This window comes from Sciurus carolinensis, chromosome 11, assembly GCF_902686445.1.
Source record: "Sciurus carolinensis chromosome 11, mSciCar1.2, whole genome shotgun sequence".
NCBI classification, from domain to species: Eukaryota; Metazoa; Chordata; class Mammalia; order Rodentia; family Sciuridae; genus Sciurus; species Sciurus carolinensis.
The window spans coordinates 60,891,766-60,908,150 of NC_062223.1; the positions used below are offsets into that span (position 1 = coordinate 60,891,766).

At 30.8% G+C, this 16,385-nt stretch overlaps 1 protein-coding gene across 20 annotated transcripts in view; it reads left to right on the forward strand.

Annotated features, from left to right (window-relative positions):
* Positions 1 to 16,385, forward strand: part of Sox6 (SRY-box transcription factor 6) — a 556,749-nt gene that overhangs the window by 313,735 nt on the left and 226,629 nt on the right. For all 20 annotated transcript variants that reach the window (XM_047516550.1, XM_047516548.1, XM_047516547.1 and 17 more), the window contains one exon: positions 9,853 to 9,942. In XM_047516550.1, the coding sequence (XP_047372506.1) occupies positions 9,853 to 9,942 (90 nt within the window). The remainder of the gene's footprint in view (positions 1 to 9,852; positions 9,943 to 16,385) is intronic.

The following is a 16,385-nucleotide window of genomic DNA, read 5'->3' on the forward strand; positions in this document are numbered from 1 at the left end:
TGGTAATATTACAAAAGTAGACTTCAAGAGAAGGAATATTGTTGGAGATTACAGAAGGACTTTTCATACTGACTAAAGAGTCAGTTCATCAAGAAGACATAACATCCCTAAGTCTCTTAGCATCTAATAATATAGGTTCAAAATATAGCAAGCAAGAAATTAACAGAATTAAATAGAAAATAGACACAATTTAATTATTCTTACAGACTTCAACACTCCTTTTGCAGAATTTGATAAAACAAGTAGACAGAAAATTCATAGAATTTAGAACTGAACAAAACTATAAGTCAACTTAATTAGTGTTGATATAGGACTATATTCAAACCTCTGGAATAATTACTCTTTTCAAATGAATATGGAATATCTTCAAAATACATCATAGGTTGGGCCATAAAACAAGTCTCAATAAAGATAAAAGGATTGAAATTATGAGAAGTATATTTTCTGCCCACATGGAAACCAGTTACTAATTTGTAACTAAAGGAAATTTTTAAAATTCCCAAATACTTGACAGTTAAACCACATGCTTGTAAATAAACCATGTACCCAAAGAAGAAACAGTGAGGAAAATTATAATATATTTAAGTCTAAAGCATAGTGAAAACACCACCTTGTCAAAATGTCTGGAATCCAAACAGCAAAGACAGTACTTAGAGGGAAATTTATAACTTTAAATGCTTAAATTAAACAATAATAAAGGTGTTAAGTTGACCTATAAATCCAAGGCTAATCCAATCAAAATCCCAGAAAGTTTTCTTTTTTGTGTGTATAGGCAAGTGAATTTTAAAATTTATCTGAAAATGCAAAGGACCAGTTACATAGCCAAAACATTTGAACTAGAAAAAATTTTTATTCTACCTGATTTTAAGATGTAATAAACAGTTTGGCATAGATGTAATTGATCAATATAACAGAGAATCCAGAAATAGGTCTCACACACACAAACACACACACACACGCACACACAGTCATTTGATTTTCAGCAGTGATACCAAGATGATGATAATGATATATCAAAGGGGAAAAGATGATCTTTTCAACAAATGATGCTAGAACAGCTGGATATTCATATGAAGAAAATCAACGTCATTCTTTACTTCACAAAATATACAACAGAAATGAAAATGGATCATTGTTGTAAAAATAAGATACAAACTGTAAAACTTCTAGAAGAAAACAGGAAAAAATCTTTATTATGTTTTAATATACAAAGATTTCATAGCAAAGACCCCGAAAACACAAGTCATAAAGAAAAAATTGATAATTGACTGATATCACAATAAAACTATAGATCCTCAAAAGACACTTAAAAATATATAGGCATACTATAGATTATGTAAAAATATTTATAGTATGTATATTTGACAAAAAAATTGTCATATGTAAAAATAATTCTTAAATATATGTATATAATATGTGATAAAATGTGTTGATAGATTAAAAGGATATGAAAATATAGTTCCTAAGATAATATGTTCTCAGCAAGGGTTATTTTCCTTCTCTGAGGATGAGAATTTATATTTGAAATGATGAATCAAAGCATAATTGAGGAATTGATATTTAATAGATGACTTGTAGAATAGGAAGGTTTTTCATAAGTGTCAAGAAGTAGAAGACATTCAGGTCAGGAGGATGACATGAGCAAAGGGTGGAAGTGAAAAATGACAAGATATGCAGAGGGAGAGTGAGACAGGCATGGTGAACTCATGTGAACAGGGACTAGAATGAAGAGTTTCCTGTAGGAGAAGCACTAGGCACATATTACAGAGGGACTTTAAAACCAAATTGGATAATGTAGGCTTCTTTTAAGTTCACCTTTTAGAGATTTCCAATACATAAATAAAACAGATAAAGGGATATATTATCAGTAACAGCTTATTTTATAATTTAATTTCATAACACTAAACATAGAATCATTTAGAACAATAAAGCTGTTTTGATGAGCATAAAACTTTGAAATTGGGGACTGTTGATTCAGATGTAAGTATTTGTTTTTTGCTGTTCTTTTTAATGGGCCTCAGCTTTCACTTTATTTCTGCTTTATTTTCTTTGGTGGCATCACATTCAGAAAATACTAAATTATATAAATAAATAATCATAAATAACAATACTGTTTAGTTTACCTTGAAATTTTTACTTACCCTTCAATAAAGCAAGAGGTTTATTTTAAGGTTTATATACTATGTATTTTAATTGTAGTGGTATGAATTAATTCTTTGTTAGTTTCCAGATGGTTAAAATTTGGAACACAAGGCATTTTCACATATATTTTTTGTTATGGTTTTCATATTGTTTAGATTGTTTTTAAAACTTAATGACTTAAAGAAACCTAACTCAAACTAATAGGAATATATTGCATTATATCACCAAAAAAATAGAAATAGCATTTAGCTTTAGTCATTTTTGGATGTAAGTGAACTAACATGATGCAGAGATTTTTCTTTTCTCTCTCTCTTTCTACTCTTTTCTCTCCTTTCTGTACTTTTCTTTGTATTTTTGGCTTCAGTCATTCTTACTACAGACAGATTCTACTTATGTACCAGTGGAATTGCATGACAATTCCAGGTCCATATGCTTATAGCCTCCAACCTGATCATGAGAGAGCTGTTCCAGATAGTTCCACCAGAAAATTCTGAGTTAAATTCCCCTTTTGGTGACTGAGAGGAGCTACCGAAGGCAAGCAACAGAAAACTCAGATTGACAATTCCATCGAGACATAATGGCATACAGAAATAATTCCCAAAGACAACAACAAAATAAAAAACAAATGAAGCACAAAAAGAATTTAGGACACACTATAAAACATAAAATTTATTAAATTATTATTTCCACTAATATGGTTTCTTTAAAGCAGTTAAAATTGTATTTGAAGAACTAAAAATGAACAATTGTAGAACTCAAAGAGTAAAAGCAGAAAATAGAGTGTAAAGCAGATGCCATGAAAAGTAGTATTTTAGCAATATGGATAGCCATGGTTTCTAATGAGACTTTTTTATTCCATTAAAATTGTGGCACATTTGAAGGCCTCATGGTAACAAGTTACAGTGAAAAAACAAGACCTAGGGCTGCACCAGGACTTCTGTAAATAAAAATAGAACCCATCTTAGAAGGAGTTACTTTTTGAATTCAATGGTATTTTTAAGCAACATCTTACCTATTACTTAGTGGATGATATTCAGAAAAGAAAAACTTTTAAATTCAAACCAGGTAAAGCATTATAGAAAAAGAAAGATGGAGGAGCAAGAAAATCAGCATAATTAAACATGTACAGGAAAGTTGATCTTGAACTCTACTGACTTTCATTGCAATACCTGAATTTTTAGCACCCATCTCCAAAGAGAGTGCTTTACTCCATGTCTGAAGCAATTAATAAATATAAAAAAAAAATTCATTTTCTACTATTGGATGCTGTATTATAGAGACTATAAAACTGATGTTAAATAATGATTTAAATAGTAATTTCAGTAAAGCAAGCACGCTGCAGTCAGGGCTTTGTCACCAATTTTTTTACCTTGGCAACACTGGTGGTTTTCTTAATTTGACTATGTTTCCTCATCTCTGAAATGACAGTGTTGGTCTTATTAATAATTGAGTCTCTTCTAGCTCCAGCAGCAGGCCATTTTCCTTTTTTCTGTATAGTCATTGGTAGCAGCTGTGCTTTGATGGACATGTGAGAGGAATTTGGTTTTGAATGATCCCTCTGTTAATGTTTTAGGTGCTAGGCAGCCTCGGAAAGCAGATGAAAGAGATACCTTATACATGCTCATACAGTACAATGTGATTTCCATGAATGTATGCTAGGTACCATTTTCAGAAATTTCTCTAAAAAAGTTTGGTAGATAAAAAGCGTACTGAAAGAGAATATTGGGCTTAATATGATAATGTCTGCTTGTGCGTTTCTGGCAGGTTTCAAATGTGGGGCTTTTTCTTCCTTATGAACATGCCAGACAGAATCTAACAGTTCTAATAACATTTCCAATACCTCTCATTGCCTTCTTCCCCCCCCCCTCTCTCTCTCTCTTTCTCTCTCTCACACACACACACACACACACACACACTCACAATACATTGCTTAGTGAATATTTGTAGAATTAACATTTTTCTAGAATAAATATATCTGGTTTAATGACCAAATCGTTTTAAGGCAGCATACAGAATTTTACAGGAACTAAATCTATTTCTTCACACCATCATGCATGTTTTACTCAAGCATTGAGTCATTAGCATGTTTATAATGGTTCTAATTTAGCACAACATTTTCTGAATTTTATCCTTGAGTCATTTACAAATTGTTCATATTGAATAAACAAAGGAAACAGATTGCATTTTATACTTAGTAATTTATCTGAAAGAAGAGGGGAGGGTTAATTGTTTTAAAGTTTTGGTCTGTTTGGGGAAGTGAGCCTGCTTTTTCATTGCTAGGCATAAATGCCATTTCTCTTTTTTGGAGATGCGGGGGGCTGTGGAGGAGTAAAATGAAAAATTAAGACTAGGACAAGATTGGCCACTCCCAGAGGGGAGTGTGGAGCAAAAGGGGAGCTGGCACGAGATTATCCAAAACAGTTGGTGCATTCCTTAATGATCAAGTGCTTGAGAAGTCCAGTTCTTCCTGGCAGAGCATCTGTGTTGATGTTTATATCTTTGCCCTGCTGTATGGGAAAGGCATGCTTTCTCTTGCTGCTTAGCTAAAAATAGGATGGAATATAGCATTGTATGAGATATTTTAAGATAGCAAAAACATTTAAGAGGTTAAAGGTTTGGCTTTTGGATCAAAAAAGATCACTGATATAACTTGTAGTATTCTTTACAGACTGAATTTTATCTAGAGTTTGTTAGTGATTTGGATGCTTGGTTCGGGAAGTTATTCTAGGTTTATTTGGTGCAGTCTGAAAAACCCACTTTGCTGTCTTTTCTGTCAACTCCCAGCATGAAGAGCGGGCCTGAAAACAGCCTCTATTTATATCCCCTTGTTCTTATTTGGAAAATCAGTTGTTTCATTGTGGAGAGGGAGAGAGGAAGAGAGAGAGAGGGAGGGAGAGGATAGAAAAAGAGGGAAGGAGGGGTCGGGGAGAGAAAGAGAGAGAGAGGTGGGGGGAATACACAAGCAGTCGTGTCAGGGAGTGTGCTTTGTACATTATAGTGACTTCAAAATAAAACTGGCACATTTTAGTGTCTAATTATTTTTAGTGAGCTTGAGCTTGGAGGGTTTTAATTAAAATTTAAGAGTGCTCTTCAAGCTCTCCAAGCTCCAATTTTATCCCACTGTATTGTGGAGCACTTACCACTGTGAAAAAATGTACAGTAACTGGCATGTGCATCTCTATGTTTCCTAATGAAAAACATGGGATGGATGATCAGCGGGGATGTAAATATATACTGTTGGATTTAATTGTAAACCAAAGTCATCATACTTTTGATAAGTTAGCATTATTCTTGATTACATATGAAATTTGTCACTTTTGAAATTTATGATTCCTATGAAAAATAAAAGGAATTCTTTTACCCTTTTCTTTAGAGTTCATAAAGCAAAAGGAAATTTGCATATAGGGGAACCATCGTTGTTTTTCGTCACTGAAATATTTGTAAGATATTTTCTAAAGAGGTGTTCTATGGACTAAAATATAAAGATATTTTCTATGTCATGTTCCCAATATTGTAACATTTCTGAATTTGAATATCACTTTGAGGTAAAAGGAAAATAAATATTTACAGATATATTGCTTTAAAGTACAATAAAAAGTTTTCCCATTATTCTTTCTTCCTCATCTTATTTTAATTTTAATTATGAATTATGATTTGCTTACTCTCTGCCCTATATGAAAAAGCTTTACTTTGTGCAGAATAGAGCTAATACTGCTTGAAACTTTGTTTAGAAGTAATTTGAAATTATTCCTAAAATTTCATCATGCAGATTAGGAAACGAATATCTCACATACTCTCACTTTGCATTTCTCTTGTACCATAAAATTAATTATTATCAGGCAAAAACATTATTAAGCAATGAAAAACATTCTTGACTTATCTAGAATAAGATACTTAAGCACTTAAGAAGCAGAAGGCTTTCATTGGAATTCATTACGTGGAAGTTGTTTTTGTTTTTTGGTATTGGGAATTGAACACAGGAGCGCTTTACCACTAAGTTACATCCTCAGTCCTTTTTATTTTTTATTTTGAGACAGGGTCTTACTAAATTGCTGAGTGTCTCATTAACATGCTGAGACTAATCTTGAACTTGCAATCTTCCTGTTCAGCCTTTGGAGTTGCTGGGATTACATGTGTGCACAACTGCATCCTTTTATGCAGGATATTTTTAAAAATATAAATTCTGAATTGTATCTTTCCTTTTTAACTTAGAAAAAGTTTCTTGAAAAAGAAAAACTTAAATTTTCAAAGAAAAACAAAAAACTCAAGAAACTACAAACCTAAAATAATTTGTAATATATCAAATCTTTACATTTTTGCTTAAAACATAGAACTGATGTCCAGCTTTATATTTTTGAAAGTTCTTTTTTAATCTTCATTACTTATTAAAAGTTAATAGATAATTTGTTCATGAAAACAGATTCAAAGTAAAAGGAGTGAATTTTGACTTGTAATGGAATGTCTTATTAGTGTGGAATTATGAGTTATGTTCATTCTAATATGTGTATACTATAATGAACTTTATGCTATAAGTTTGTGATTCTTTATCTCAATTTTCAAAGGGAGTTTCCTGTATTTGAGTTGAAGATGACTCAAAGTCACTAAACTTTGAGTACTAAACTTTGAGTAGTCAGATTTATATAATAAAATTCACTATATATTTTTTCATTATTTTGAGGACTCTGGCACCAGCAGAGCTATGTTGATTGTTTTCAAGTTAATCAAATAAAACATATTTGTGCATGTAACATAATCCATGAGTATCTGGGGAATGTTTAGTCCTCTTTATCCCATTTGGAATCATTTATTTCTAGTGTTTGGTCTAACTCTTTCCATGTATATAATACAAACTGGTCTTGTTTCTACTTCTTTGGTTTTTGTAATTAAACTAAATCATAATAGGACAAATCTGATCTGATCAATTGCCTCTTATAAAGTCAGTGTCCTATTAATATAACTGAGGGACATGACAGAAGGGGGATGAATCCTTACTTTTAATTTGCACCCTTTCCTGGGTATGAGTGTAAATTGGTATATTCCTCAAATAGCATGGGAAATTTGAAAATATAATTTTACATTTGTAAGTTTGTACCTTCATTTCAAACCAAAAACATTCATTGGGGCAGAACTGTCCTCTTTCTCTGCAGTATTTGGCAACAGTCTGTGGCTTCTGACCTGTTTTCCTTCATTTTCCTTGCTTTATATTATATCACAGAGTGCTTAGCACCAGTTGAGGTATGCTGTTAGAGTCTTGGTGGTCAGATAATTAAGGGAGAAAGCTGAGTTTTTCAAAAGACTTTGTAAAAGTTTTGAGCCTTCTTGAAATATCCTAGAATAAGATTAAATGTTGAGTTGCATATAGTGACTTTTATTGTTCTGTAGATAAAGGTAATCAGTAGATGTTATTAAATATTCTCATGAGTATAAATGAAAATGTAGACATGCAAAGACTGCTTTAATTTTCCCCTGGGTTTCTTCTACTCAAGTAGAAATTTATGTAGCTAGATTAACTCAGCATTACAGTAAGGATTAATTTTCTAATAGAATGTAATATACTTTGAAGTTATTAGCCATTTTATTAATAAGTAGCTTTTATGAAAAGTTGTGTCCACATGGTTTGATTTATATTTGAAGCCTGTGTTCCTGTTGTTCATATAGTTCTATTTTTTTTCCCATGAAGTTTCAGCATTCTTTTCTTGGAGCTCTGAAAGATTTCAAGTCTATTTATAGAAATGAGAGACATATTTTAGTCTGTTTTATATCTCGTATGTATCTAATCCTAGTATATGTACTTTCTCTGAACTTGTGCTCATTACTAGTAAATTGGGCTTTTGTCTTTCACTATTATCATATATGCTCTCAACTCGAAATTTAACCAATTTATGCTTTTGCATTTGTATCATAAAACCAGTTTAGTGCATGATATAATGTGTATGAAAGGGTAAAACATAGAAACAAAACTAGGTAGGATATGAAATTTAAGACTTTTTGTTGATTTTTATTATTCATAATCAATTGTTATATTAATCTCTCTCAGAAATTCAAACCTGATTTGAGAAAAAGTCGTCTCTGCAGGTCTGTTTGGAATTGCTTCTTAACTCTTAAACTTAATTTTATCTTTTCTTATGATTTTAGCATAAAAACAATATAGGTAGAGACTAAACTATATACCTCATTTCTAAATTTGAAATAAAAATAGGATACAATTTAGGCAATTAAATACTACTTGAATATATACATATGCATGTACACCCCATTGGAAGGTTGCTCAGAATGCAATTTTGAAGCACAGAGGTAGATCACTGTTTAAAACCTAAGAAAATAATAGGAAAAAATGGAAGAAAGAAAGACAGGCAGAAAGAAAGGAAGGAGGGAAGAAGTAAAGGAAGGGGCAGGGAGTCTTCATTTTATAAAATCAAGCAGAGTTTTATGTAGACAAAACTTCAGCTTCTGTGATAGCCAGCTAGTGGTTGGTCTTTATCAGTCATTTCAACACACACTGATCTGGATTCCATCCGTTCATTGATTGATTGATATGTCACAGACCAATGTTAATTGTTTTTCACTGATACTTTCTAACCATGCAATGGTCTTCTCAACTCTTAAGCAGGGATCACTGTTTTTTTCTAAAGCTCATCTAGTTTCTAAAGCCCTTTAGAGCCACCTTGACCTAACTGTCATTCTGAAAAAGTTAAGGAGGATTTTAGAATCTGGAGAAATTGCTAAAGAGATAGGTGTTGATACGGGAGAGAAAAGGCATTTGGAATTGGAGGTAACCATTTTAAATATAATTTTAAGAGAAATTTATCAGAATTTTGACACTGGAATGTTAAAGTTTAATGGGAGTATGCTTTGCACTAGGATTCAGTATTTAAATCTATATTCTCTTTTGGAAACAAAAAATACAAGCAAATAGTTATAAGCAGTAGGCCTATTTGCAAATCCATCAGAATAGAAAGGAAAAAAAAAACTCATAAGAGAAAAATTTGAAATTTTTTAGGACATTGTAAAATTTATATTTCTGTAGCCCTTATGAATCTTTCAAAAACAAATGTAACTATTCCCTGTAAGTCTAGTATGTTATTTAGAAATGCAGTAGGGCAAATAACATTTAAATATGTACTTAAAATACATATTTAAAATAAAAATATGAATCACTTTTTGTATGACAATTTTAGCAGTTTTCATTACTAGGGGACAGAGAACATATTCACTATTTTTCCCCCTTTCTGATCAAAATGAGTATTTTACAAAAGTTGGATTTCTTCTCTAAGGACTAAGTAGTTACAAGTTGACTGTTTTCTTCTCCCCTGAAGATCTGTCATTGTTTCACATAAATTTTTGTTGGACTTAAAATATCACCAGGATCAAAAGGTATATCATCTTAACTAAACCAATAGGAAAGAGCCCTCTTTAAGGTACTATCAGTCTGAAAATGATGAATGTTGATTAAATATTAATAGAATTATGATACTAAGAAAAGATTATGGAGCATTATCTTCTTTTATCCTGGATAATAGTGTAACTCATCTTCTGGGGAAAAAAATCAGTTGTGGTATTTTATAATAGAATAGAGTAAAACAACAGCAGCAAAAATAGCTTTGTACATTTTTAAGTGAGAGAATTTCTCCAAAAGCGACTTTCTGAATTTGTAATATACATGTTTTTAATTATATGTATACATTTAATTAATAATATATATTTCCACAGATTCTTCCTGCATGGAAAAACTACTTTCAAAAGATTGGAAGGAAAAAATGGAAAGACTAAATACCAGTGAGCTTCTTGGAGAAATTAAAGGTACAATGTAAAAGATATCAAATATATCAATGCACAGATGTTATTTTATTTACTGATCTTCAATAATAGAACATTAAATTCTTCTAACACTTGATTTACCAGAGGATAAATATGTTGTGTGTCCCTGAAATTTTATTCTTTATAAGGTTTATGAATGAAATTTCTGCCCACTCTTGGCATAAGTCCATGAACATAGAATTTATATGATATATTGCCTCATTAATTTACTTAACAAAAGTATGAGAAAGAAAAAGGTTATGTCAAAAAGTGAAGAGCAGTTTATCTCAAAGATATTCTTAGTAATTATTCTTAAAATCATAGTGACCTAATTTATGAATTCAAATAATTAATTTGAATTTCTTCTGATAAAAGAGGTTACCTGTAGCACCTATAAAAATATTTATACAATGCACTGCACATTTATAGAATATATACTTATACAGTGTATATTTATACAGAATATGCAGTGGATTCTGGGACCTGTTTACCTGTTAACATCCTGGCCCTGTGACTTACTAAATGAGTGGTGTTGGGCAGCTCACCAGATTTTTCTACATTTCATATTCCTTATCTTTAAAGTGGAGATAAGAATAGTATCTATTTCCCAGGTTCATCAAGAGAGGTAATACATATAATGCTCTTAGAACTTTACTACCTGGCACTTAAAGTACTCATGAATCTAAGTTGTGGTGGTTGTCATTTTAATATGCCCATAGGGTCATAGATCAATTAATCTCAAACAGATTTCATAGGATTTAGCATGTCATAATCTTGAATGCAGATGAGAATGGGCATCTTTATTTTTAATATATGTGATTGATATTATTATTTTAAAACATATTAAGAAGTGGACAATCATAGTCTTTTCTAGTATTGTTACCCTGTCAGTGAAAAAGTTATACTTCTTGCCTAACCAAACACTCTCTTGTTGATTTATTTATGAAGATGAAGTACTGTATTCCTACAGTGGTGTCTCATGAAAAAAATAACATCATTCATTAATTCTATTGGTCTTCTCTTACACAGAGATAGTCATCACTCTGACTTGTACTAACAATTTAGGAACTTCATTACATTAATTTTCTTAATTTATCATACACCTGTAGGTGAACATTCCTGTTGGTTGTAGATAGTTTCTTCAGAAGTATTTAATGAAAATGTTCTTGTAGATTTACTATAAAAATATTGCCTAGTGTTAAGGCATGTTATATTTTACTCAAACATAAAGACAAGAAAGTTATCTTTTCCCCAATGAATAATTAATAACTCATTCCATTAACTAATAGTGTCAAAATCAAGTGGAAATTGAATATTACTTTGAATTTCACTACTTCTGTTTTGTACTTATAAAGGCCATTTGCTATTTTGGAAAAAAAAAAAACTCAACTTATAACTGACGGGTAGAAAGAAAGTCATTAGTGACATATTCTCTATCCAGCTGCAACAACATAGTGTGTGCTACTTTGCACGTCATTCTGTGTTTTCTTCCCTTTCCAAAGCCATTGGTTTTTTATTACAGTGAGAACAGAAATGGTTTATGCAAAGGCAAGCTTTTGCCAGCAGGAATGATGGGGGTCTTGCTTTCTCTTGGCAATGTGGAAGCTAACATTTTGTTATGTTATGACTCAACACCTAGTTTTTATACTTCAGGGTATCTTCCACCCCTATATTTCATCTTTCTTTATATTTAAATCTAATTATGAATTAAATAACCAAAAACTGTACAAGTTTTAGATGCATGAAATTTATAAATCTCAGAAGTGAAACATGAAAAATTAGGCTTTTCATACTGAGTTCTTTATGTGACATGTGAACTTTCATTTGTGTACAATTCTGAGTTTTGTGAGCATAAAAGAATGTTCTTACTGAATTTCCCATTTTGACTTATTTACCATTTTTGCCTCTTCTTACATTTTAATATTTTGCCACCATATACATTATACATATACATTATACAGAAAATATACCAATACATTAATTTAAAAATGAAAAAAAAGAAGCAATACTCATATAGTTTAATTTAACCACTGCTAAAACCCAGCATATATTTTTATTTTAGGTAAGACCAACCTGGTTATTATTCACCTAAAATTGTTATCATTATTCTGAAAATTTTAAGTAATCTATATGATATCATTGGGGAATACATACTACTGTGGGTTAACAGTATTTAATATAACTCAAACTATGTATTTGAATAAGTCTTATTTCCCTCAATTACTCAATTACAAAATTCATAGTATTTATTTGTAAGAAAAAGAAAAACATGCAAAAGAAAATAAAATTGTTCATTAATTTTACATGTATTTTATAATTTGTCCTTTCAATTTTAACTTAAACACACATACACACACATATGTTAAATTTTTCCTATTAGCCATCATCCTTTTACTATTCTTTTATAATCTGTTTTCCTCTTAATGATATATCATGAATTTCCTTGTGATTAGGTAATCTTCTAAAATATTTTTATTGGCAGAAAACATGGCATAAAGTGAGGTTTTCATAATTTAACTGAACCTTGTATTCAACATTTACATTTTTAAAAATTATCAGTGTAAATCATGTCTTAAACACAGATAACTTTTTATTAAGATTTTTCAGCTTACTAGTGGTCATTTCCTTAAAGCTATATTCTTAAAAGTGAAATTCTTGGACCAAAGAGTATGTTCTTTTTAAAAAGATCTTTGCCCATTATCCTATAGAAAGAATGTAGTGTTTTGTACTCTCACTGATAGTGTCTGCAAGTGCTTTTTCTTTTGCCCTTAATAGCCAAAATAAATAAATGAATAAATAAATTCTCGTTTGATGGGGCGGGAGCACATTATTGCCAATTTAACATGAGTTTCTTTGATTGTTAGTGAGAATGAAGAGTTTTACATTAATTTGTTTGCTATTAAATATCTGTTAACTTATGAACTATCTATGTTTGTTGGTTGCCCATTTTTTCCTTCAGACGTCTTGTCTAGTTCTTATTGTAAGAACTAGAATAAATATATATTGTAAGAATTCTTAATATATATTTAATAGTATTAAACTTCATGTTGTGTTTTACTATTTGCTTTATTTTATGGTTTTGGTGTCAGTCTTTCCATCTCTTTTAATGTACTTTTTTTCTGTTGGGAGTGTTTTTAGAAGGGTTTCTCCTGCCCTGAAATTAGTTAATATTCTGCTCTATTTTCTTTCAATTGGTTAACTCTATTTTTGAAACATTTAACCCTTTAACTCCTCTTGAATATATTTTGATGTATACTGTCAACTATAACTTAATTTTTTTCTTAAGCAGTTAACCAGGGTTCTCTGTCCCAGTTATTAAATTCATCTCATTCACCTCTGAGTTGAAATAACATCTTTCATTGTGCTCTGATTATGTATTTGGAACATATTTTTCAGAATTTGTTTCTATTCTCTTCCATTTATCTATCTAAACTTTATTAGTACTGTTATACTAATCATTGTAACTTTATAGTATCTTTCCTAATTTTTAAGGTATTGATGCTTCTCTAAAGTTTATCTTATTTATTATTATTATTATTATTATTTATTATTATTAGTTTATCTTATTTGTTATTTTATTAACTTGTTAATTGAAATCCAAAAGTGATTTTTTAAAAAAGGTTACATTTCTATAAAATTTAAGGAGTGAATGGACCCCTTAAAATATTATTTATAATATTAACAAAATAATGTGTTAAATTCTTACATGTCCCTGAATAATGTTTTATTTTAAAAATACAGACTGTGTTCATTCTCTTTGGTTGTTTGCTCTTTAATATTTAATATTTTGCTTGCCTTTATGAATGAGATTCTTTATTTCATTATCTTTTGCTATATTTAATGATTCTACTGAAATTTGCTTATTTTACTTTTTTTATAATTTCCCTATTGAACTTATTAGATATAATTATATGTCAACTGATATGTATATCTGTGCTCCCCTTCCCTAATTACATTGCCTAGAATCTCAAGAATAATATTAAGTAATAGCAGACATTTTGGCATTGTTTTTAATTTATTATATTTGTTTTAATATTTCACATTAATTGACTTATTGACTATTGATTTAAGTTTTTATTTTTCATTAAAAATATCCTGTAGTAATCTTCAAAAATACAAATAATAATAAGTGATGGAGGGGAAAAATGGTCCACTTATACATTGTTGGTGGGACTGCAAATTAGTACAACCATTTTGGAAAACAGTATGGAGATTTCTCAGAAGAACAGGAATAGAACCACCACTACCCCTTTTTTCCCCCTTACTTTGCTTTAGCTTCCACCTATGAGAGAAGACATTTGAACCTTTTTTTCTGAGTCTGGCCTTACTTCACTTAGCACAATATTCTTCAGTTTCATCCATTTATTAGAAAATGCCTTAATGTTCATACATAATTAAGAAACATTAAATCAATCATTTCCTTTTTTGATTTCACTTAAAAAATGCTTTTACATAAAATTCTTATGTCTACATGATAGGAGTTGGATTACTGCTAAAATTTGAGAAACACCAAATCAGAATTTTCAATGAGTCTCTGAGCCTTTTTAATGTTTTTATTGTCTGTATTTGAGGTGTTCAGCAAGATCTTTTTTTTTATACACATACATAGTGAAACAATTACTAGTCAGGCAAATTAGCCTATCCATCACCTTTTTCTATGGGTGTGGTAGGAATACCTAAAACCTCTTAGCAAATTTCCAGTATACAATTCAATATTATTAATTGTAGTCCTCATGTTGCATGTTAGACCTCTAGACTTTTTTATCCTATGTAACTGCAACTTTATACACTTTCACCTACTATTTTCCCCTTCTCTTCCCTCCCCTACTTGGCAATTACCATTCTCAATATTGTTTAAGAGAAAATTCCATTTCTATCCCCTACCATTTTTTTCCCATAGGTAACCATCTTTCTAGTTAGCAGCAACAGTATAGGAGAGAATGCTATAATTGGCATATATATAACAGCAGCAATCTCAAAGTGGGATTCAAGTCAGTTTAACATTGTTACAAGTATTGCAAATAGTTTTATTATTAAGAATTTAAATGAACTATAACATAAAATGTTTAGACCTTTTCTTTGGTCTGAAGCATTATGTCCCAGTCAGGGCAGTGCTGGTGATCAAGCTCTCAGGGCCTCATACATGTTAAGCATGTGCTCCCCAGTCCAGGGCCACCACATTTTAAAGGGATCTTTTGTCTCCTTAGAATTATTAAAATGACTGCAATGGAAAAGAGTCTTGAACATTTACTATGAATAGTAATTAAAAACATAGGAAGATTTGGCCTAATACATGTTATCTAGTTTGAAATTTTGTTGGATAAAAAACGGTATTTGTTCTATATTTTTAGGGAGTTAAGGTAACAGGGAACTTGTTCTTAATAAACAAAAGAACTTTAGAAGAACTTATGACTACCTGACATTGATAAGATCAGACTGCAATAATACAGAATATCTCAAGTATAGTAGTAGTTCATAAATATTTGGTGAATGAATGAGTGAATAACTATATGAAAGGATGAATTAATAAATAAAATCCATGGAAATTTGTCACTGGAAAATTTTAAGAGACATGTTGTAGAGAATATTCCTATTTTAGTGGAATGTTATCTTCATGACCTTCTAAGGTTTGTTCCAAATTGATACTCAAGTTTATTATAATAATTAGAAAACTAATTTAAAAATCATCTTTTCCTGTCAACAAGTAATATAGTAATATATGTTGTAAGGTTCTTAATTGTTTATAAAGTAAATAAAGTATAAAAAAGGCTATGATTTTTTAGATTCCTACAGTAACCCAGTCAGGAAAATATTATTATACCAATTTAACAAATGAATAAAATAAAACTGAGAGAATTAAATAGCTTATCTGGGGTTCTCAGAAAGTTGTGGAGGTAGGGTTTGATCTTGATTTCTGAAGTCTATTTGGTAGAATACAGAATAGTTTTCAAATTCTTCAAAACCTTAGTGCTCTCAGTGTGATCAAGGGGAAGATAGACTCTGGGCTCTTCCTTCTGCAACACACAAACTAAAACAATTCCATTTTTATCCCTTTCTATGTAAATGAGGCAGTATGGCAAAGTAGGAGTGTATAAAGGAAACATAGTGACTTTTTGTATAGTACTTAATGTTGATCTATGCCTGAATGAGAAAGAGGGGTAGAGAAATGTGGCAGAAAAATACAAGTACCGATGGGGTCCACAGTTAATCTGTGTTAGTTTGAGTGGTACCAAAGGAGTTAAGATGCTAGGGCAGTTATGGTTATGAGACATTCTTAAATGAAATGGTGACATATTAGACCATGTCTAGAGTCTGAGGATTCATCCTCTAACGCCCTGGATGGTTTTAACCTTCTGTGGTTTATCTGAGAGAATCTTAGTCAATCTGCTTGTTTTGCATACAAGCCCCTCTTGTGCTGTGACTGGCATCCCCTCCTTGGTGTGAAG